We start from the raw sequence: 24,467 nt of genomic DNA, 5'->3' as shown, positions 1-24,467 counted from the left end.
AGGTATCAGACACCTTGTGATCTGTAGCTGGAATATAACTTATTCAGTATGAGTTTTTTACAGGCATCTGTTTTTTTGAGCATGAGGAAATGACTGAACAGTCCAGGCTTGCTTTTTAATTTGCTTTTTAATTTGTGATAGTTTGTTTAAAATGCAGGTATGCTTTCATGTTAGAGCACTAGATTGATTTTAACACTCTGTTTTCTAGATTTTTCCCATATTGAGTTAAGGATCCTTGCTGATTTGTCATCTGAACCAGAACTTCTGAAACTGTTCCAAGAACCTGAAGACACTGATATCTTTTCCACACTGGCTTCTCAGTGGTAAGAGAAAATGTTGCAATTTTTTTTTAAATAGTATTTAGACAAGATAGTAAGAATAACTTGAACTATTATATTACTCTGTAGTGATAACAAAACCCAGTTTTTTACTACAGTATATATTGTTTATACTGTTTTAACACTGAATTATAATGCCTTTCTGTCTTTCTGAGCCTTTTCTTCTCCACTGTGGTAATTACCATATGTCAAAATGCTGCAATCCAACTGACCAGTATGAGCGTTGTGACTAAAGCTCGTGTAATAACATATTGTGAACAGTGCATGCTGATAACTTCCTCACTGTATTGTTCACCAATTCTTTTCAAAAATCCAGAGGAAGTGAAGTAGATTATCCGTATGAAAAATTGCAGAACGACTTTTCTCAGTAAAAGTACAAGCATTTTTGAAATCTGCTTGGTTATCCAGCAGAAGTATTGGAATCAAATTACATATGTACAACAGAGAGACTAGAACTCATGGGATTCCTTTGAACTCGTAGGGATGATGTGATACTTGTAAAAAGTGGTACTTCAGTAATTAAAAAAGAGATTTCTTCATTCCCATATTTTTTACTGATGCTCTTCAGCATGCAGATTAAAAGATTAACTGTCAAAAAAGATGGAATATTAGTTACCTAACTGTTTGAACGTATTTCTTATTACTGTTTGTATCATGGTGCCTAAAAATCTTACTTAAGACTTTTGTCTCCCCTTGTACTCAAAAGTGCATGATCATTCAATAAGTGACAGGATAGAGGTCAAGCAGCTTACAGTTTGAACAGATAGGTCAGCAAAAGGTTGAATAAAATGCTATAACATATAAGCAAATTGAACAGGATGATGTCATGTAAATGTCAGGCAATTTTCACATTTTCTCTTTGTTTCTCTCTTTTAATATTTTATCTCCATTTTTGTTGGAAGATTGTTAGCTGCAAATGAAAGCAAAAATAGATGTGAATTCATCAATCCTGATCTAGCTCAATTCCTATCCTACAGTTTCTAAATTTTTGCAGGCATAGCCTTCCCAACCACAGTATTTCCTACTCACTGCAATATTTGCTAATATACTTTGAAGCAGTACAAAGAAACAAAATGGAGCTCAAATTATAAGTGTCCTGCTACCAACAACTCAATCAGCGCTTGAGCCTGTGCATTCTGGGAGAACACAACTTGAGGTCACAAACATGCAATGATTATAGCTACAGAAAGACCACCTTTTTTTTTTTTTTAGAGTTGCTTAGAAGCACTGATACTATAATAAATTCTCAGCACTAACATGATATCACTAGAACCTCGTGATGGAGTTAAATCCTTATTTTAGTTTGGAGGTATATTGCAAATGTATGCATGAAGATGAGTCACATTTTGTCTCAACTCTGGGCAAGACTCCAGAAATACCATTCTATTCAGCAACCTCACAGCTCTTGGCAGCCATCAACCTCTTATAGTTGCTACACAGTAACTTTAAATTTAATGAAATATTACAGGCAAATATTTTTATCAGACAGAAGTGTCATGGTGTGTCTACAAAATCATTACATAATGATTCTGCTGACTCTTCTTTTAAGCTTCAGGAACCTGGTGCTTGGAAGTAACTTCCTGTTGAATCTATTATATGACTCTTAATAATTACAGAAACACAAAGGGTGTGTTTAATCTCATCTAACCTTGGACACCTATTGTATACCTGGAGAGATTCATTTAACCTATTGTTGATGTCCCCTGTATAATAAGATCAATCATACATTAAAAGTGTTGACTTCTCACCACTGAGAACAAAGCAGGTCTGGGGTAGCCAGCTCACATGTAGACCATCTGTATTTGTTCTGACAAATTCAATTCCTCCTATTGGATCAGTTCCGAGTGAATTCACGTTGGCTTTTGGAATTCTGTCCTTAATTTATTTAGTGCCAAAGAGGAGACATAAAATCTCAAGCTTCACAGATACTTTCCTATTCCAGGTACTTACTCATCTCTCATAGTCCACTATTGATAACTAAAATCTTTAGGACAAACAATTAGTTCACTGACTTTCACAGAATCACAGAATCATCTAGGTTGGAAAAGACCTTGAAGATCATCTAGTCCAACCATTAACCTAATGTAGGTTATTGTAATTGATTCCCTACCATTGGTATTAAAAAAGGTATTGAGAAGGACAATCAAAATAAACAATAAACCTTTTATCGCCTCTCGGTCTTCTGGTTTTCTCTGGGTTTTAATCCTTTAGAATTTGTGCAAGTGATTTACCAGATAGCATACTAAATGTTCTGTTCTGTTTGAAGGAATTATATGTTGTTGCTATTTATAAATATTTTCTAACACATTTTGGACAGTTGGAAAACCTTGACAAAAAAGTTTTTTTCTTTAAGAAATCTATAAAGAATTAATTAGTTTCTGAAGCTCCCTCTAGAAGAAAAAAATTAAGTCAATGTCAGTGTCTGGTAGCATTCCAGCTTCTGAGTGCATGTCAGTTGGTACCTTTTAGCAGTTTTTCTGCATCTAAAAATACTTAGACTAATGAATATATTATTGGACAAAATCTGAGCCACACCCTAGAGTCCAGCCAAGTTTTATACCAACTTATTCTCTTTTTTAAATCTAAGCTTCATGTCTTCTTCACTGAAATGTACATCTATTCCTTAGCAGTCCTTCAGGGTAAAGCCTTCTATCTGAAGTCCAACCTTTTGGAAAACCTTTACAGGGTTTTTATAGCATTTGGCAACAAATACAGATGGTGGGCAGTTTCTGTAGAGAGATTAGCTGTATGAGTTTCTGATTGAATTAAGATCTCTTATGTATAAAAGCTTTCCTTTCATAATTTGGTTAGGCATACTCTACCATGACTCAGCACACTCTCTGGGACCTTAGAGCTGTGTCTCTCTTGGAAACCTGTTGGACCTGTGTTTCTATTAAACATTCATATGGAATCTTTACACTGGTCAACATTGCATTGTAGAGATGCATGAGTATGTGTCAAACAAAACTATGTCTATATATTACAGCAAAAGGCTAAATGGAGATACTAACTTTTATGCTAAGATTCAGTGTCACGTGCAACACCATACCCAACCCAGTAAACCTAGCTGAGAGGCAATCCTCTCTGCAAGACTAGGCTGTCATCTTGTGCTCCTCTGGCTAGTTTAGAGTGATAGTTCATTTCAGAAGTAACACAGCCTACACCAGTCTGGGCTTCCCTGCACTATGCTCAGCTGTTTGCTATAGATACTGTAGATACTGCTTGCCTTAGATAGTTTAAGTATTGTGTATTCTGTTTGACAGAACTGTCTTGAAATTTCTATTCAGATAAAACTCTCAGAAGCCGGTGTTAACTAGTCACTTAGTGCAAGTTTCTGGATAACATCATGCTTGGTCTCATGTTTTCTCTTATTAAAGTGCTTTTTTTCATATGGGAATAAAGTTCACAGAATTTTATTTCATGGAATTCACAGAGTAAAATAAAAATGGTGTCTGTTGGCCACTTTGCAGTGAATTTGCTTCTGTTGGCTCTTTTTGTCAGTGAAAAGTCGAAGCTCATCTTTGCCTTGTACATTCAATATATTTTCTGATCATCTAACATAGTTACCCCAGCTAAAACTAAGATGATATAAATAGATTTTAATGTTCACTTGTATATGCTTTATACTGTTTCTACTCTTATCTTATCCTGTCTGTAGTGATGATCATATGCCAGTGATGTAATGACCAACGCTATCTGACAGCGAGTACTATGTTATGGCCTATGAAGAATAAGCCTTAAATGACAGGTCAACACCTGCTGTTACAAGAACACCAAGAGTTCATTACATTAATGACCTGCTTGCTACTGAACACATAGTAAAGTTTCAAGGCTTGCCTAAACTTTTGAAATTCATCATATAACGGATTCCAGCTACCTGCAAGATTCACCTTGTGTTATATTGTCTTGATCTCCTATGGCAGTTATAGTCCTTTGAAAGCCAAATCATCATCCCAGTGTTGAAGATGATGAGAGCTGTCTTGGCAGCTGTCTGTCCATCCAAGAGACCTACCTGCCATGAGACATCCAAATGACAACAAATTTCAGAATGAAATTGCTCTCACTTTTTAAATCTAGCTTTTACATGGTAAATGAAAAATAAGTATTTATATTTAAAATGCTGTTGATGGGCATATCTTAAAATCACTTTCAAATATAGAGGCTGAAAAATAAGTTTACAGTCTTTTAGATAGCCTGAAATTTCTTTCTTAATTAGAGGTGCAGTGACTAGCAATCTCTTTCAAACTTCATTTTCCACCGTTCTCAGTAGGCTGTTGTTCCTCTGTCATAATGTATACACATATTGACCATATTGGGTCAAAACCCCGGAAAAGTGTCGTGATTTAGCTAAGCACTTAAGCACGCCATAATTATGTGATTTCATCCTACCTGACTGGTGCCAACTTTCCTGCCTGAGTGCATTTTTGAATTGGGATAGTGATGCTTCAGAGTTCTTATGACTCGAGCATTAAGCAAGCTGAACTTATAATGTTTGGATAAATCTTTTCCCCTGCTTCTTTAGAAAATGCCTTAGAGAACTGGAGATCTGTAGCAGTGATGAGTTCAGCTGCATCCAGCAGAGCATAGTGATACCATCCATCAAGGATCCTGAGGGCAACCTAACCATACAAATGCAACTATATTATTTATATCTCTGAAACTAGCTTAGTCATTTTAGTCTTGATATCATCACTGTGTTCCAATGTTTAATGACAGACCTCTCTGATATCTGCAAATTACACTTACTTCCTATATTTTAAGTTCCTGAATCTGAAATAGAATACAAAATGCAACTTTGGGTTGCCAAGCTCCATGTACATTGCCAAAGTATGCATCTCAGAGAGTGAAAAAGGCTATGTGCTGACCACAGAGCCATCTAAGAGAAGTTAATGAGAAATTCTAATCACAGAAGTTTGCATTTGAACTCCTCTTAGAAAGCTGGAACAAAATGAAAGGACAACCAGTGGTCCAAAGTCCATATCTGAAGATACCTGCTAGATAGGTAGTTTCTCTGAAAAAAAGGTGATCAGGATTCCGTCTTTTCAGATGGCTGTGTTGCCCAGCTTTTACGTAAGACCTAGGAGACCTCAGTTCAACTTTTAAAGCATTATAGAGTATTCAACTCTACATCTCTCTCCTCCCAGGAAAATCCAAAGCAAGGATAGACTTTGTGTGTTGCAGCTGAGATTCTGTTCAGCAAATATTGTAAAGTTGAAATAATTGGATTTGTTTAGTTGAGAGAAGATATGATTTAGGAAAAACATGATAAAAGTCTTCAAATATATACAAGGTTATTGCAGAGAGTTGAGCTGAGAGTGAACGAAGTGTAATGAATGGGCTTACACTGTTGTAAGAGATGAGTCAGTTAAAGAAATCTTTTGAATACTAGAGGTCAATAAATATGGAGGTGGGTAACCTATGAAGTCTGTCGAATTTCCATCACTGGAAGGAATGAGACAATTAGACAAATATTTCCAAGGATAGCTGAGGTGGTTTCTCAGTCTCTTTCACAACCATATTATTATACCACTATGATTTTATTGCAGATTGCTTAGACTATTCAGTTGGAAAAGAGGTTTCTTTATTTCAGTACCATTTGGGGGATTATTTGTTTTTTACTTAGTGATTGTTTAATTCTGTTTTCTAGTAGTAGTCACAGGGACAAAAGTCAAACAGTTATGACTCTTACTTGAGTACTCTTAATAGAATACTTTAATGTTTGCTTTCCTTCTGATCTCATAATTTTGCTTGTTGTTGTTTTGGGGTGGCTTGGGCTTTTCTTTTTCACAGTAGTCCCATTTCTGTGTGATCTTGGAGGATGCCAAGCCTAGCTTGTGGCCTTGAAATTAGAGCATGCTTTAATTCCGTGTCACTGGGAGGCAGAATTGTGGCTGTGAAGCCCATCATATGAAGAGACAACTGAGTTGCTATTCCTCAGTAGCCAGGCAACTGTTCCAGGATGCTACTGCTTCCACCTTATACTAAGAAAAAGCCAACAAATCCAAACCTGATAGCCAGAAAATGTCAGTGTGAATAATGACACAATCAGATGACATTTCATAAATTGGGTCCTACAGGAAACACAGAGGAGGTCAGGTGGGCTCAGAGTGGATCTATGATGAGCATGTGAACAATGCAGTATTTGGGGGGCCTGTTGAACTGTCAGGAGGGATGGGTTCCCTGAGGTACTCAGAGAATTCAATGACATCTAGGATTAAGGGGCCATTTAGTGGAATGAAAGGGGTTCATCTGCAGTTTTGGATATAGTCATCCACGTTAATTTCCTGAGTTTTGTCTGGGTATTAGAGTTCCTTATGGAATTGCCAATATAGATTTGTGAGAGATGGACTTCCACTGAGATCATGTAATAGAGAACTGGCCAAAAAATAAATGTAGGGTTATTGTTCTGAGGTAAGAATTATCCCAGTAGACAAGTCACTTAAACTAAGTGGGTAGATTGAGCTTCAGGTATCTGCTTTATGTTTTAGTCTGTAGAAAAATATTACTGGGTTATGCTGGTATCTAGTGAGTGATTCCTAAGGTACACATTGGAAGGCACCAACAAGGTAGTACAGATATGTTTGCAGCCTCTGATCTTAGTTTCTATTTAGATGTGTTTATGTCATAAATGTCCTAGCAGATTTATGAAAACATTTTGCCCTTTCTAAATTATAACTGTGAACTGAGATGTTAAAACATGTAGACTATATATCCTCACCAAGAGGTTCAGAGGAAGAGACCCTGTAAGTAGGTTAGTTACAAATGGATTGAAGTGAAAGTCCAGTATTTCTATATCCAGAAATTTAGGTATGGGAGTACCCAGGTGATTTATAGTCTCTAGGAACAGTATTAGCACATGAAACAAAGAACATTCTCTTGACCACATTATCTCTCTGAGATTAAATAAATGCAAGCTTAATTTAGAAACACTATTAAATGTTGTTTTTTCATGGTAAATATACCTTTTTGGTAGATTATATTTACTATGTGAGAAGGGGAGGAATTCAGAAGGGTCTTTAGTAAATTGTTTACAGTATGATCTAATTGTGATCATACATCTATTACTACTATAAACTGTGTATTTTCATTTCTGAGAGCAGAAAGATAATTGTCCCTGTGCACAAGATTTCCATGCAGTGATAAATTACCTAGGCATTTTCTTTCATGTATTATGTGTCATAAATTGTCTGTTGAGCCAGTATAGAACCCGTGTAATGAAATCCATGTTGATCTGTGCCTCAGAAAAATCCCTTTATAGGTGAGACTGTTGGACAGTTGTGACTTAGTATTTTAGCTTTGGTACTCTATAACTCTTTTCAGTTTGGAAATTATAGTATATGAATCAGAGAACACACAAAAAGAGAATATAGAAATTTTAATAATCTCTATTAAAATACTTATGTAGTACTGTGTAGTAGAGGAATATCTGTAATACTGTTTAATATGCAGCTGTATTGTGTATTAAAAGATAATTACCTGAATAGTCTGATATCAACCACCATTGTCATTTGAAAACAGGCATTCTCTTTAAACTATCAATTTCTACCTCTAAACTACAATTTAACCAGTACACATTAACTGCTGAAGGTGAATTAAAGCAACAAGGTAATTAGCAGATACTTTTAAAGGGTGATATTTATTCTGATTATACCAATGAAAGGACAATTTGTGACAGTTGTGCACAATGCTTACACTTAAGGTATGCTTGAAAGAAGGCTGGAGGATTTGATAGTGGTCTAGTTGCTCCTGTTTCACTTTGAGATCTGAGTTTTGTAAAATCCAAATTACAAAATATTTCTTTCTCTCTCAGATGTCACCTGCTTCCTTGTATTCGTGCTATTAGTGCTTTCTTTTGTGTGATGATGGAGAAAAGCACGAAAACATGTCCTTCTAGGTATTGAATTTCCCTTCTAGTAAGTACTGGATATAATAATTGTTCTTCTGAGTCTGTGACTTTCAGGGAGTTAAAAAAACCCAGCTGCAGTACTTAGGTTACTTCTAGAATCTTGCCTTTGAAGAGGTAACATATCTTGTTATTACTGTGCAGCAATGACAGTTAATATCTAAAATAAGTGTGTCACTATCATGGAATTACAAGGGATTTATAAATTCTTTACCACTAATCTTTTGAAAAACATTCTTTTTTTATTATGTAGGCTTGGTTAGCTGACAATTTAAGACATGGAATTATCTTCAGTATACACTGTCCTGGCCAGAATCAGAGGAACCTGAACGCTTGATTTCCAATAATCTTTGGAACTGCAGGCTGTTCATAAAATCTACTGAACATAAAAGTTCATCTTTCCTTGGCTGTTATGTATGTGGGATTATGGTAATATCTTTTGTGAACTGTTTTGGTAAGGGACAAACATTCTAATTTTGGAAATTACATGAGAAAAAGCCTAAAGAGAAACAAAGCAGAGAGAACTACTGTGATTACCATATTGGAAGGACAAAGGTCTTTTTTAAAAAAACCCCAAACAAACAACAAAAGATAGGTTCAACCAGATTTGAATAAAAAGACCACAGTGCAGAAAGGTTTGTTTTGTTCTTCACAGACTGTCTTCCTCCAGGAAGTGGGAAAATGTTATTTCTTTACCATCTGCCAAGCAGGGGACTCAAGGAACTGATTATATCTAATAATGACAAGGTGAGCCAAACTGTTGCATACTGGCAGTTGGTCCAGCAGGAACTATGGCAAAATAGGGAGTCTTGTTTTTCCAGCCACTTGGCAATTCATGATACTTCCTGACAATAGCTCTATCTGTTGATACCCTGCTGAGTTCTGAAGAACACAGGAAAAAAGCAGAGGTATTTTGGATATTCCTGAAATAAGTCAAAATAAGTCCTCATGGGCTGAATTATACAAAAAAGTACTGTACTGGGTCTGTTTGAAAAAGATAAGGTCAAGTGTGCACAAATGCTTGGTAGTAGGCTGACTAAATTATATATACACTTGCCCATAACTGTTTCATACAAACTTCTTTCAAATACATTCTTTGTATCACATAGATTAAAGATTCCTCCTCAGCAAAACACAGTCGTCTTATTAGGTTACTGCATATAAACATATGGTATAGCAGACATTGGTTCAGTTAAGCTGCTTACTCCCTTAAGTAGCAAGAGTGAAGGCCAGGAAATCAGGAATGAGATAAATAGATTTTTGAGAAGGGAAAACCACATCTGTAGCTAAATGGTTTTTAAACAGGTATGAATATTTGTGCTTCTTTATTAATTTCATGAAAATATTATCAACAAGCTCTTTAAAGGGTCATTATTAGTCATTAATTAACAAATATTAAGAGATGTCACTTGGCTGTTTGTTAAGTGATTAAGGAATAATGGAATAATCATGCTTATCCAAGTGGACTTCTACCGAGGAGACAGGAAGAGCTTTAGCTCTCTTCCCATCCCTGTTAGAAGACACATGGTTACAAGATGCAGCCACAGGGTTACACAGCTGCCTTTCTACCAGTTTGAGATCTTTCAGTTTTGTTCATTGTCTAAATAATGAGATATACCAGCTTAGGACTCTTAGAACTCCATCTTTGTCTAAAGATTTTTTTAGGTAGTCCAGGCTATTTCATACACTTCTAATCAGATATTAGAACACGTAGTCTCTTGGATTAATTTCTCCACTTTTTGTGAGTTTAATGTCAAGGCTAGAATGAATTTGGGTTAGTTCATTTCACTTCATACATTGCAAAATAATTAAATCTTTGATTTTAGGAGTTGCAATGAAGGAGAGTCATTCCATGCCATTGAGCGCATACCAGATTGTGAAACTATTTTTTGCAGTATTACAATAAATTACAGGCATACCTGCTTTTCACTATGGAGTACTTAGGGTTACTTCTAGAATCCTGCCTTTGAAGAGAGTGGAGAAAAGTTTTCATGTGTATTATATGGCAGTCCCCTTAAATAAGTGTAACCAAATATCCCTGCTGGAGTCTCCATTTAGAAATATATGACTGTGTTGTGATCTTTCAGCTCTGAGGTTTGGCTGTCTAACACAGCCAGTATTGGTTCGCTGTAAATCTGGAAGTCCTAAACTCAGTGCTACCTGCTAGGAGTCTCACTAAGGGTTAACATAACATTTCTTTCATTATCATTGAATTACCTGATTTTGTTACTGTTTTAATTAGTTTCAAAGCTTCTGCTTTTTTTTTCTTCTGTGAAAGAGATTCCGAAGAAACGATTTTTTCAGTATTTTTAACTGAATAATTATTAGTACTTATCCATTGTCTCATTGTTTATGTATCATTTCTGTTCTGATCAATATCTAAAATATCTCTCTGTATCATTATTTTTTATTCAGAGTATTACTGATAAAAAGTGAGGAATCAAGAATTTGTTTCATATATGCAGTTCAGAGAGAGACACAATTTCAGTTTGAATGGGAAGGCATGCTCTTCCAAATCAAGCCACCTTCAGGGGCAGGTATTCTGTTGCAGTAGGTCTAATTGTGGAGATACTGCTCATTATGAATCTGGTGTTTAATAATAACTTATCTGATAAAATAGTTGTGAATGAGGCTCTTTTGCAGCTCCTGCTGTATTGCTGCAGATTTCTTAGGATGGTTCTTGAGAAATTTGTTAAACCTGTGAGGTACTATAGTATAAACTTGAATTCCTGTGAGAATAGATGTGATCTGTTATGGTAGAAAAAGATGCTGCTTGGTAAGAGTATGCCTGGTCTTACACAGGCGAATAAGACTACAAGGATGTTTTTGGTCATAAAATTGTTGCAGGTGACAATGTCATAAACTACCTTTCCTAGATTGGTGGGGTTTCAACTTAGAACTAGTTTTAAGCTACATAATGCTAATGAAGACCTGTTGTTTTCCCCATTTTTCTTCTAGCTAGAAAACTCATTTTACTTTCTATCTTATATTTGTTCCTACAGTTTATATACCCAAATTATTCTTGCCAATGTTGCCCATTAACTTTATCAGGTCTCCTCGACTCCCAGTGTTTGCTTTGTATAAATACTTCAGGAAGGCAATGTTCTCAACCCTGGTTCTTTAAGGAAACAAGACAAGCTTCCTTACGGTATTTGTCACCAAAATACCTTAATGAGCTAGTATTAGGTGCAGCTAGTTATGACTACGTGGAATTCCATGTACCTTAAACTGTATTTCTTCTTGGCAATGAAAATGAGCTTCTGTGGCACTGACTGACTGTTACACTAAACTGCTTTAGTTAAGCTAGCTCTGAAATCTCAGCACCTGAGCACAGGCTCAGGAATACTCCTATCATGGTCCAGAAAATAGAACTCAATTGTGGAACAGCCATGAAACTGGGCTAGCAGAATGATGAATGAAACAAAGAAATAATGACTTAAGAGGCTACCTTTATTTGAACAAATTTGGTGTCAGGGGTATTCCTGGTTGCTGGCACTCAAAATCTGGGTTGGTGAATTGGTCCCTATTGTGGTGGTGGCTCTGGACCAAACAGTTTCTGGGCACAGTTCCTGAATTATCATGAGCCACAGATTATTTCCACCAGGCTGCTAGATGTAGCACCATGTTTGGATGGTAAGAGAGTTTTAAAGTATGGGTATGTGATATTGTTTTCCAGTAAGCTCCGTTCCTGTAGAGTATTATTGGCAGGTTTAATTTCTTAAATATTGACATAGTGTCTCTTTTCACATGGTTGGGTTTTTTTTTCTCTATTTAGTATTCTGGTAGCCTACTACCACCAAATTCATGTTTCTTGAACATGATAACCAAATTATGTTAACTACCCCAGATAAAATCTCATCACTATATTGTACAGCAGTACTAATATTGTCCTGTCATTGGAAATAGCTCACTTGACACATCCTGAAATTGCATTTGGTTTTCCACAGCCAAACCACACTGTTTCCTAGTTGTTCCATGAGAAATTACTTCATCCTTTCTCTGTTTCTAATTCCTCATTCCCTACTTTATAAAAAACCTCTATACTTTAATAATTCTTATTTGCAATTAAAATAGCTTGCAGAAAAGCAATAGACTCTATTATTCTTTAGAGTCTGTGAAAAGGTTTATTTCTCGGAATGTGTAGCTTGTACGGATAGATTCACAGTTACTACTGTCTGGAGCGGGGAAATGGTGTCAGGGTGCTAACTAATTTTGCTCCTCTCTGCTGTGTTGTAGAAGAGTTTGTTGTGATACAGCTTGGAAGACGACCTCTAAGATCTCTGTATATCACATTTCTGTTTCTCTTTTCTGTCCTATTATTATACTTACTTTGGGATTAGGCAGTCTCTTATCTGCTTGAAAACATTGTGAAATCAGATGTAATTGTATCCTCAGATTATGTCTCCAGTTTTGGCCTAGGAGTATTTAGCCTGGTATATCATTAATGGTAAAGTTCATTGCGTTTACTTAAATTTCTGTAAGGCTAACAGATTAAATCATTGTTCTGAAGAAGCATCATTATTTAAATCATGTTTGTTTGCATTAGGCAAAAAGCACTGATTCTAGATTGAGACATTCATCCCTCTCTCCATATCAATCACTTGAGAAATGTCTGTTTCTTAATGAATTATTGTAGTAACTGTTACATTTTTGCATAATAAAAGAATTGTACTAAAGGGTACTCCTCTAAAGATTCTGACAGGAAACACTTGAAAATTGTGGCATTTACAAATACATTGTGCATGGCAGCTGTAATAATTTCTGTTTTGCCTTTGGAATACCTTTGTTAGGTAGCTCTGCCTCCACAAATGAGGGTTTAAATATGAACTTTTCTGTTGAGATATAGGAGACAGGCCTAGGTTTTTGGCTTGTGATGTTTAATTATTGCAGTATGTTTTTCAAAGAGCATTCATGCAGTGGTTTAATTAGCTATCGCTTTCTTCACCTACTCCCTTCTACTCCCCTGTCCCATCCCTCCCCCCCCAATAACTACTGTAAATGCTGAAATTTAGTAGAAGGAAGGATATTGAGTTTGCCTTCTCAGAATCAGAGTTTTAAAACATTTTGATCTCCAAGTTCAGCGCCTCATGGGTGTTGGTGTGGAATATTTTAACAGTTTTACTTTTGCAGCAGAGCCATTTCTATCTGTTTTGAAATCTCGCTTGCAGTAGTTGATATTAATGAAATTTAACACTTGCTTTGCACTCAGACAGATTGTCTGTATGGCAGCTCATGGAAATTTCACCTTGTAGTTTACAGTTCCTTGGAGAAGTGCAGCTGTGACAGTTGTTTAGACTGAGATAATAAGGTAGAGGGAATAAAGTCTTCAGGAAGCACAATGACTTGTTTTTAGAAGAGCTAAACAATAGCTTTTAATAAACCAGGTTGTTAACTACAAGTTTAACAAGACAACTTAATTTTATGTCACACTGGAAGCTTATTATTATTGCACATTAAATGCTTTCTTAGCATTCTAGAATAGATGAAAATAAAGTTTTAGAATTGTCACTACCACAACTAACACACAAACCAGTGAAAAAGCAAGCTCTGAGGAGGTTGGACAGTTCTCAGTTGTACTGTGGTGGCTTTCCTAGTTTCACAGAGTCTTCCTCTTGTGTAAAAAGTGCATGGTCTGGCACATGAGTCGAGGCAATCCCATGCACAAATACAGGCTGGGTGATAAGTGGATTGAGAGCAGCCCTGCAGAGAAGGACTTGGGGTATTAGTGGATAAAAAACTGAATATGAGCTAGAAATGTGCACTCACAGCCCAGAAAGCCAACTATATCCTGAGCTGCATCAAGAGAAATGTGGCCAGCAGGGCGAGGGAGGGGATTCTCCCCCTCTACTCCACTCTCATGAGGCCCCACCTGCAGTGCTGTGTCCAGCTCTGGGGGCACCAACATCAGAAGGACACGGAGCTGCTCGAATGGGTGCAGAGGAGGCCACAAAGATGATCAGGGGCTGGAGCACCTCCCCTGTGAGGACAGGCTGAGAGAGTTGGGGTTGTTCAGCCTGGAGAAGAGAAGGCTCCAGGGAGACCTTACAGCAGCCTTCCAGTACTTAAAGGGGGCTACAGGAAAGGTGGGGAGGGACTCTTGATTAGGGAACACAGTGATAGAACAATGGGTAATGGTTTTAAACTGAAAGGTGGTAGATTTAGACTAGATATAAGGAAGAAATTCTTCCCTGTGAGGGTGGTGAGGCCCTGGCACATGTTGCCCAGAGAAGCTGTGGGTGCCCCCTCCCTGGCAGTGTTCAAGGCCAGGTTGGACGGGGCTTTGAGCAACCTGGGCTAGTGGAAGGTGTCCCTGCCCGTGGCAGGGGGGTTGGAACTAGATGATCTTTAAGGTCCCTTTCAATCCAAACCATTCTATGATTCTGTGAAAAGCTGTCTTCAAATAATCATCTCCTAGAGTGACTTTGATAAAATAGTACATTTTATGAATGCACTCTAGAGCAGCTTAGTAAAATGTTTCCATTTATTTCATTTAATTCAATTAACTTTAACTTTAGTGTCAAGCTAAATCTTGGTGAAATCAAGAATGCAAAGGCAATTTATTCTTCACTTTTGCCTTTATTTCACTGTGATCATAGGCATAATAGAAATTTAAGATGCAAGAGGTGTTTTTAGTGAAGATTGAAAGAGATGGGATATGAAATATCTCATCCCTCTCTGCAGAACCCATTTGTTCAAGACCCTCATGTATAGCATGACTGATTCCTTCCTCTTATTGCCCTACCAAGCCTGTTGTTTATTTTTTTCTGAACTATGTAGATGCTGTTTGATGTAGTGTGACATCTCTCTGCTTCAGCTACTTGTTTTTCCTGAGCAAACTGTACATTGTTGTAACAATATTATAGCTCCATGTTTTGTTCTGTGTCATATCTGAGATGGCAGTTACATCATCATTTGATTATATATTATGAACTCTTGTTTCCTTATGTCTCAATTTGCTTGTATTTGTCTAAAGGCTGCTCTTAAGGTCCATCTATTTCTCTATAAAGTTATGAGACTTCTAACAGGTCCAAGATGGGTAATTATTTGATACTGTACTACAGCTGTCATCTCCCAAAATGGCTTCTGTTCTTTCTTAACTTTTTGAAGCCTCCTACAGAAAAGCTTGAAAAGTAGATGTGATAAGTGAAAAAAGAACTCTAAGAGCCTTGATTTGCATTTGATCCCTGACCTTACTGTTTTATACAAATGACCTCTGACAAATTTTATATCATCCCTTGGTCTGTTTAGATTTATTTGTTCTTTCAGCGATGGTGCCTATCACTATTGATGTTCACACTGGCTCCTGAAGCTGGGATTTCGTTACCCTGACTTCCTTCTCTTATGTGCTCATAAACCCAAAGACCCTAAAATAAGAATGCCCTCTAGTTAATTAAATCCTCCAGCAGTCACAACTCAGAAATAAATATCACTTCTCTTTGTAATTCATTATGTAAGAGACACTACAGGTGTAAGATGAAAGCCCTTTTTTTGGTTCTTGCAGGAATGAAGGAGAGAAAAGTGAAGCTTGCAGGGTATGATGTGCTCTTTCAAGCACCTTCATTGATGTCAAGGACTTTCTGTTTTGACAGATGTCCAGAATTGTGCATTTTTAAAGAAAAATCTCCAAGTGACATTTTTTGTCAAGAGCACTGGAAATAAAGTGCTATCTAATTTATCTTCATTATCTAATATGGGGGACATCAACATGCAGGTAAATATCTTAATAAAGATAATGGTTCACTTTACTCCCAAATGAATCTGTCAGCAGATTGTTACTGATGATAGCTATAATTTATGACATGACCTCATTGAAGTTTCGTTATATGCTTCTCTACTACTTTAAAATGTAGCAACTTCTGGCCCTCAGAGCAACTGCAAAGACATGTCTTTATCTTCTGTAAAACACATGAAAGCTAGATATCATGCTCTTTAAAAGGAGGTTGAGGACTAATGAAATAAATCTTTATGCAATGGACTATAGAAGCTACTCAGACAAAGTAAATTATTTTATGATTAACCACTGGAAGTACTTTTAAAATCCTAAAGTGCTTCTGGAGTCTTGCAAAAGAATTTTATAGGGGTTATAAAGCTTTTCCTGGTGCTAAATAGATATAAACCAAATTAAAAAGCAGTTTTGTAGGGTGGCATACAAAGAGGGAAGAGAGACACAATGATGAAAATGTCACAGAGCTGGCTGTAGTAGAGGAAGGATGACATCAAGCTAACAGTGCTGTAGTCTCATTCAGAGAAGTTTAACACAACTAAAAAGCTTTTATAAAAACCTCTAAACTAAATAAAACACAGATTTGAACTCTGTGAGTGGGAGGCTGTGACACTCTCCCCTCCGTGTTTAAGTACATGACCTCTATATTTACATGGGAGATCCATGCCAGATTCTCCAACATGTGCAGTGGTCACTGGAAGACAGCTCTGACCCTCCTGATGCCAGGATGGGATTAAGTATACATGAAATGGGGACCCTGTGTATTACCCTTTAGATAAGGAGATGTGAGGAATATGGTGTACTACTTAAGATATCCCAGTGCCCTAGTTTGTAGGTTCATTTATTTATCCCCGGGTGAGGAGTTTTTTTGTGTTATTCTGTAATCTTATGCAAACTGGATTATGAAAAAATGCGAATACAAACAGTTGACGTAACTTCTGAATCACATAAGAAGTGTTTGGAAGTCACATAAATTAAAAAAAATAAAAGAAAAAATAATATAATATCTACTTAAGCTAAATCAGAAATGTCTCTGTTAGACATTTCACCTGCTGCTTCTCTTCTGATGTCAGTCTGCATTTCAGTCTTTGTAGATGCTTCTTTCCTTTTTTTAGAAAAGTGTCTTAACTTTATTTCCACTCTTCTGGGTAGTCTAGATAAATTTCATTTTTCATCCTGATGTGTCTATGCTCTTCTTATGAGGAAGACAGTCTAGCTACTTTTTGTTTAGAACATAATTGTGTAAATGCTTCATAGTTATGGAAGGCATATATATGCAGTTATATATGTGTTTTTCATTGGACATTCTGTATCAAACCATACATTAAAACTGTGTATAATAAAAATATCTAGATGGACTAATTGCACTTTTTAACAAAGATTAGCCAGGCAAAAGTTTTTCCGAGATCACTTCCACATGTTACCTTAAAAATGTCTGAGACAACTTATGCCTCAGCCTTGTCAGCATTTTCCATTAGTCATGGAATAGCAGCTTTCAAAAAACCTGCTTATTCTTGCACATTGCATTAGCAGTGAGCAGGCTAGTTTATGTGTAGCCAATCTTTTCCATATGTTTAGGATGCTCACATACATTGTGGTATATGTTCTGCTTGCCTTAGGTATAATAAGGCCAATGTAACTGGAAAAAAATATCTCTCAGAATTTACTTCCTACATGATCTATCCAGTGGCAATACCGCTGTAAAACCGCTTTTCTAAAGCTTTGCAGTTTTCACTAATTACATAAATTGTCTGTAGCAGTTCCATATGCCAACACAAAGTTCCAGATACAAACTTCCAAAACACAACTCTCATCTGCTATTAAATAGCAAAAGGTGATTAAAAATGAGAGCTTTATATAGTTCACTGATGAAATTTAAAAAAGCTGTAAAAGCAATCAGATGAATGAATGTGTGTTCACTCATTTAATTGTACATTAATAACCATGTATAAAATGAATTTAATGGAACTTCATCTTGTTTTCCACATCAACAACTCACAACTAGGACTTGGATTAATTGGCAGATACAGGAGAGTGGCCAAGAGCTTTGTGGCTTTTATGACTGAGCTTAGCTGGACTGGAATGTAGTGCAGATCAAGGCAATGCATGTCTGCCAGATATTGTGTGGGAGAAGTTTGTTCTGCCTTTTCCTGTACGCAAACAGAGGACTTCCGTCACCATGCAGCATTTCCCAGAAATGGTGAAATGTCTTATCACATTCTTTTAAGACTGATTTCCTTTAATTTCTACCTGTTCTCAAAGTTTTATTTTGGCATTACTCAAGCTTTATGCCCTGTGGCCTGCGTTCATATACTTTATGCCATGTGTGCTCATTTCAATATACTAAATTTTGTGTTAACACTTTCTTTTTAACATTCTCTACAGGTTAAAAATAAATCCATCCGGATCTCTACTCTGTATTAAATGTGTTATTCTAATTTATAGTTAAGCTTTTTAAAATTACAGATATGTTTGCCATATTTTTCTTGAGTATAAAGAAACTTGGTATTTATGTGTTTTAAAGATCTAAGAATTAATTCAGCAGAAACTGAGATATCCATTAAACTCCATTAATATATGAAAATATAGAGAGAATTTTTGAGAAATAATAGAAAATGTTCAAGATATTATCTCTGAAAAAGTAATAAATTACATATGACTGTTTTTAAGTTTCATATCTGCATTATATGTTTTTTACTAATAATTTGATGTTATCTTTCTTCACTGTTTCACTGGAAAATTTTTCTTCATTTTTTTTCACTCTAAGAATCAATCATTTATTCCCTTTTGGGCATACAGCCCAGTCTGTAGTAGATCCACCTTTTTAAAGAGTTTGTATGTCTCATGTCTCACCTCTGACTATGTTTGTCAAACTTTCTACAATTTTCAGCTGTAAGTTGTTTTGCTGTCCTCACAGACCTTTCCAGATTGTTTAGCTCTGCTAACTCCTTCCAAGAAAAATGATGACGGTTAATCTGAACATGTTCCAGCACTGAAGTCCACTCTTTATTCTACCTAATAGATGTCTATCAAGTAAAGTGCTATAAAGCAAAGTACTTGTAAAGCAGTACTAAACAAAGAAAGATAAAGGACAAACAAATCAGAGATGTGGAAATAGACTAAGACAAATATGCAGGCAAGGACAGGAATGTAGGAGGTGAAATATTGCACATTTGGAGATGACAAGTCAGAAGGAATTTGAAGATGATGATAATATTGATTACAGACTTGAACAAATATATTTATGAGAGAGAGAGAGTAATGAGAATGTTGTCATAAAATGGAAAAATATGTTTCATGCTGAAACTAATACTGAATATATATTTCCTGAAGGACTTCAGAAATTATGCTATTTTCACAACAAAATCTGCAGCAAATTCTTTTTTCTCTTGAGCTATGTTTTCTGCATCAGTTTCTATTACATTGCATTAATGTTCTTCCTGTTCCTCCAGATGTACATACAGTACTGGGTGAGCTGAAGTCTGCCTCCATGTCACTGTCTGGGTCCAGCAGCTAAGGCTTTTTTATGCCTATTCAGCTTCCTTTTTCAGATTCAAGTTTATTCGAAAACAATGCATGTCCCCTATAGATCTATTTTACATCATACCACAACTGAGCACTGAGTATTTTCATGCATTAGATAGCTTGCTTAGTGATTGTAGCTTAAAAATTTATTACACAAACAAACAGATAACAATGACTCCTTCTCAGTATCATGGTATTCCATGATCAATTTGCACAGTACTCAGTAAAACAAATACAAATTTGTTTGTAGAGGAAACAGGCTGAAGAAGAAATCCCACTGGGGATTTCTACCATGGCTGCTGTGTTTCTGAGAAATTGCCCCCCCCCCCTCCACTTTGTTACTCAAAGGAATAAATAGTCTTCACCTCAAACTGCAGGAATGCCACTCTATATTACAGAAGGAATCAAGCATCCTAGGTAGAAACTAATCATTGTCAGTATAAACAGGAAAAAAAACATTTTCATTATTAAAAAAAAAAAAAAAAAAAGAATAGTTTTGATTAATGACTTCTGTTTGCTCAAGCACTTTTGATTTATATGGCAATTTCATACTTTATTATTCCAGATTCTTAAATGTGGTACATAAATTTACACATACGCAGTGTTAGATGTAATGCCTCTCTGCCAAGTGCTCACGTTTCCCACTCTGACACAGTAGGTGGTGTTGACTGACCATTTTGGTTTTAGTGTTACATTGAAATAAATATTTCACATAAAGCTCTGACCTGCTTATTGGATGAGGGAAAGGCTGTAGATGTTGTGTACTTTGACTTCAGTAAGGCCTTTGACACCGTTTCCCATATCTCGTGTCTTCCTCAGTACCATGATCTGATAATTATATCTGTTCCTCTACAGATCTCCATGACTTCTTACCCACTGTGTTCTTTCTATGATATTAGAGTCCTTCTTTTTCAGAGAAGTGAGCAGCTAACATACTCACCACCTGGCAACCCCTTGGCTCTCAGTTGTCTTTACTTCAGACTTAAGTAAATCTTCAAGTAAACTCTGTTGCTGTACTCCTATCTCTTGCCTTCTCCAGGCCTCTAGTTTGAATTGTGCAGTATTAGGAAAGCAGTATTACATTTTTTACTGTTTCCCTAGTTTCAGCATTATTCAGTCTTGGTTCTTTATCTCAGAAATGTCCTCAGATAAGATCTTCTCTCTTAACAGATTCTATTTTCCCTCCTGGTTCTGGATAGATACTTTCTCAAGTGTATATGTAGCTTTCTGCCAGGTTCTTCAGGAAATTCCTGTAGTCTTTCTGCCAGAGGTTGCCTCAGGAAATCCTTAATGATGTCTAGTTTCCTAATTCTGCACTTACTAGTTTCACTTGCCACTTTGTCCTCTTATTCAGGTACATTTGGGGATCTCAACCTACTTTATTCAAAAGAGCCATGAACTTTTGACCTGGCATAACTAAGAAGGCAAATTCTAAGAGTCTCCAACCACAAGAATGATTGACTGAAGTGGGAATAATCTCCATTACAGATGGAAAACACTATGTATTAAATTATTCAGTTCTTCATGTTTCTCAGCCTAAAACAAGCAATGAAAAGTCCACTTTATCTTTGAGCAATTAGTAGCATTCAAAGGAACAATGTGAGCTTCTACAAAACTGAAGCCTATTTGCCCAATGAAGATTTGAAATCATATTCAATTTATTTTTCCTCTTCAAAGACTCTGTACTGCCATAAAGGTTTGCCTAAATCTGATTGCAGTCAAGGTCTACTGTTTATCACTGAGAGTGCCAGCACTGTGCATAGGCTTGGCTAAAGTCAGTGTATGGGCCAAGCAACCAAAGATTTTTGGCTCTGCTGATTTTCTAGGTGTTTGAATATCATAATGATGGTGAAAGACACATCTTGAAGAAGATACACAAAAATATACCATTACATAAAAGCTCCTCAGCCAAAACTTTCATAACAAAGCATATTTCATGGAAAAAAGCTTTCATAACAAACATTAGTAAACTGTTTTTAAAAATGCAACCTAATCATCATGAACAGATTCATGAGGAGACTTATTCACAAATTGTGCATATGTTGTCAAGCATCTCTGATAACAATTCATCTCTGTGTTCCAAATACAATTTGTGTAGGTATTTGTTTTCAGTGAGTAGATGATCAAGTTTTCCCCCAATGCATTTCCATTTAAACCAGATGATCAATATTCTTCAGTATTTTTATTTGTCAATCATGTCAACATTCTTTCTGAAGCTCCATTTGGATAAGGAAAAGCATAGGTGGCATGTGCTTGATGATAGCAGAGTCCTAGATTTTTATTTGCAAATTGCTAAATCCATTAGCCCTTTTGTAAGACTGTTTACATCAGTTGGTGAGTGAATGGGAACCAGGATGATACTTCACTGGGAGTAAACGAGCTACACTCTCTAGTTAAGAAACAGCCAGTTTTATAAAGCATCTCTGTTGTGGAGCTCTGTAAGACATATGGAGAGATTCAGTGCATGCTTTTATCAGTCATTATTCTTGATAAAAGGTTGGATATTCCTATTAGTGAAGCCCTGATATAACCTTTGTTTAAATAAGCTTTAGGTCAGATTTATGCTTCTAGTCCCTATATACATCAGTCTTGAAGATTGCATTTCATTTTTCTCATGTGTCAATATCGAATCTTCTTCAACCCAAAGAACTAATAATATAGTAGTAGGACTTTTCCTAGCCAAGACTTTGATGAAAATAAAAGGAAAGGAGAAGATGGAGATTAAAATAAAGAGTTTCATTTACTATGGACTATCATCACCAAAATATGTAAGGAAGTTGTGCATTCCTGGCTGAAGATGAAAGCCCTTAAGTGCTTCTGTTCGTATCTTACAAGTATGTAGGTATTAAATGGTTATTTACTTTAAATACATTTGCTGTGGGGATAACAACTTAAACTGGCTTTAACTGAAAATGATTTGTTTGTTTGTTTGTTTGTTTAGGAAGGGGATTCCAAGTGAACAAGTGAAACACGCTGATAGAGAACAAGCAAAGCGTATAGTTTATTCAGTGGTTTATGGAGCAGGTAGGCATCTTTAGAAAAAAACCCACAACCCACAGCTATACTAGATTCATACTTTATACATAATTTATATAAGTGGACCAGATTTCTAAAGGTGAATATAAGTTTGTCAGGCTATTACTTTTTTTTTTTTTTATCAAGGATTATTAAATGATCTACCCAGTATCAAAACTGTCAAATTAATACAGCCACATTGACATATACAAATATTAGTCCGGTTATGTATTCATTTGTTGATGATGTAACTGAAGCATTTGTCTTTATCTAAAATGAGTTTAATTTTGAATGGACTTTGCATTCTGTCAGTGTATAGACAGAGATGAGAATAACTGCACTGTAATTAAAAGGACTCCAATATTGTCTCAAAACACACTTATAAAATCACAGAATGGCTGAGGTTGGAATGGACCTCTTCTGGAGGTCATGAGGTCCAGCCATCTAGAGTCCTTTGCCCAGGACTGTGTCCAGATGGTTTTTGACTGTCTCCAAGGATGGAGACTCCACAACCTCCCTGGGCAACATCTGCCAGTGCTCAGTCACACTCACAGTATAAAAGTGTTTCCTTACTTTAGATCTTAATGTTTGCTGCCATTTCTTCACAACTGTGGAAAACCGTCAAAAATCCACACTGTTACCCATTCTGCCTAAGTCCTGTACAGGTCCTAGATAAATCAAAACATTCTGCATACTTTCTAAAACTGCCTACCATTTCTTAAATGATGTCCAACTCTCCTTGTGCTTCATACACGCTTAGAATTAACTTTTCTGGGAAGACAGATGCGCATGTGTCATCAGCCAGCAAGCTCTTGTGAATTTGTTTGAGTGGACAACTAACTAAACTTTATGTAAGTCTTTTGGAGAAATCCAAAAGATCTACTGAAGATGAGTACTTGGAAAACTCATTTAGGAAATGAGAGCCCTAGGTTGCAGGCTTTATTTAACACAGAAACACTTAAAACTATATCTTGGGTTCAAACTCCCATTTCCAGCCTGGATGTTTTCATCACTAGATTATTTTACAAAATACAAGCATTAGCACCCCTGCCCCTTGGTCCATGAAGATGTTACACATTTCCTATCTGTTCCCTTCACTCTAGGTAGAACAGGCTTAATCAGACTGAATCATCACTGGTTGAGTGCCCTGTAGTTCTGTGTATAGTCTGGAGAGAAGGAAATGCCTCAGTTAGTGGGGCTAGAGCCTCCCTCAGTAGAGCCTGTGTCTGTCTACTCATGCTATAGAGAATGTAAGTGATTAGATTAAGCAGGGTATTGGCACTCCCTCACTTGCTCCATACCATGCATGAAACATTGCCGTGCACAGTGCTTTTCTTAAGTATCTCCCTCTGCTTGTTTGTGCTTTGCATCTCTCTCAACTGAGGTCCGTTGAAGCACCTGAAAGATAAGAAGATGGTTCAGTTCATTAGCAGCGTTATCAGATCCTAATTATGACATAACATGGAGCAATATTGAACTATTTAGGTGGAAACTGGGGTGACAAAAAATAGTTAGATACTGGAAATTGATGGACTGAATTCCACCCACAGTTTGTCTCCCTTCAAAAGATGGCTAACTTTTCATTAAGGAGATCATTTGATACAGTTGAAGAGTGTGAATAATATTTATTTCACTTCTTCCTAGGGACTGAGAAATACAGAGGCATTCCTTGAGGAATTGTCTGTATTATGCTTACAGGAGTTAATGAAAATCTTTCATGTAGTAAATAGTAATCTTTTTGTTTTCTTAGCTTTAGATTACACTTGGTTCATATTTTCAACATGGTTCACTAATCCTAGAGGATAGAAAATAGTATGATAAAGAAGAATTTCATTATGTCTAGGAGTTGGTACTTTAATAAATACAACAAATATTGAGAGGGATGACAGTATTACTGTCTTTTGCTTGGTTTGGAGCAATTCAATTTACCTGCTTCTGCCTCAGTCATCTTGTAAAACTAAAG

General features: G+C 36.4%; 1 protein-coding gene across 1 annotated transcript in view; it reads left to right on the top strand.

Annotated features, from left to right (window-relative positions):
* POLN (DNA polymerase nu) overlaps positions 1-24,467 on the top strand; it is a 108,678-nt gene that overhangs the window by 48,511 nt on the left and 35,700 nt on the right. Inside the window, exons 17-18 of the mRNA XM_026846762.1 lie at positions 209-323; positions 22,431-22,513. Coding sequence (XP_026702563.1) covers positions 209-323; positions 22,431-22,513 — 198 coding nt within the window. The remainder of the gene's footprint in view (positions 1-208; positions 324-22,430; positions 22,514-24,467) is intronic.

Source organism: Athene cunicularia (genome assembly GCF_003259725.1).
Source record: "Athene cunicularia isolate RWA chromosome 4 unlocalized genomic scaffold, athCun1 chr4_part1, whole genome shotgun sequence".
Taxonomy (NCBI): Eukaryota; Metazoa; Chordata; class Aves; order Strigiformes; family Strigidae; genus Athene; species Athene cunicularia.
Note: the sequence above shows the minus strand (reverse complement) of the source record. Positions and strands in the feature narration are given on the sequence as shown.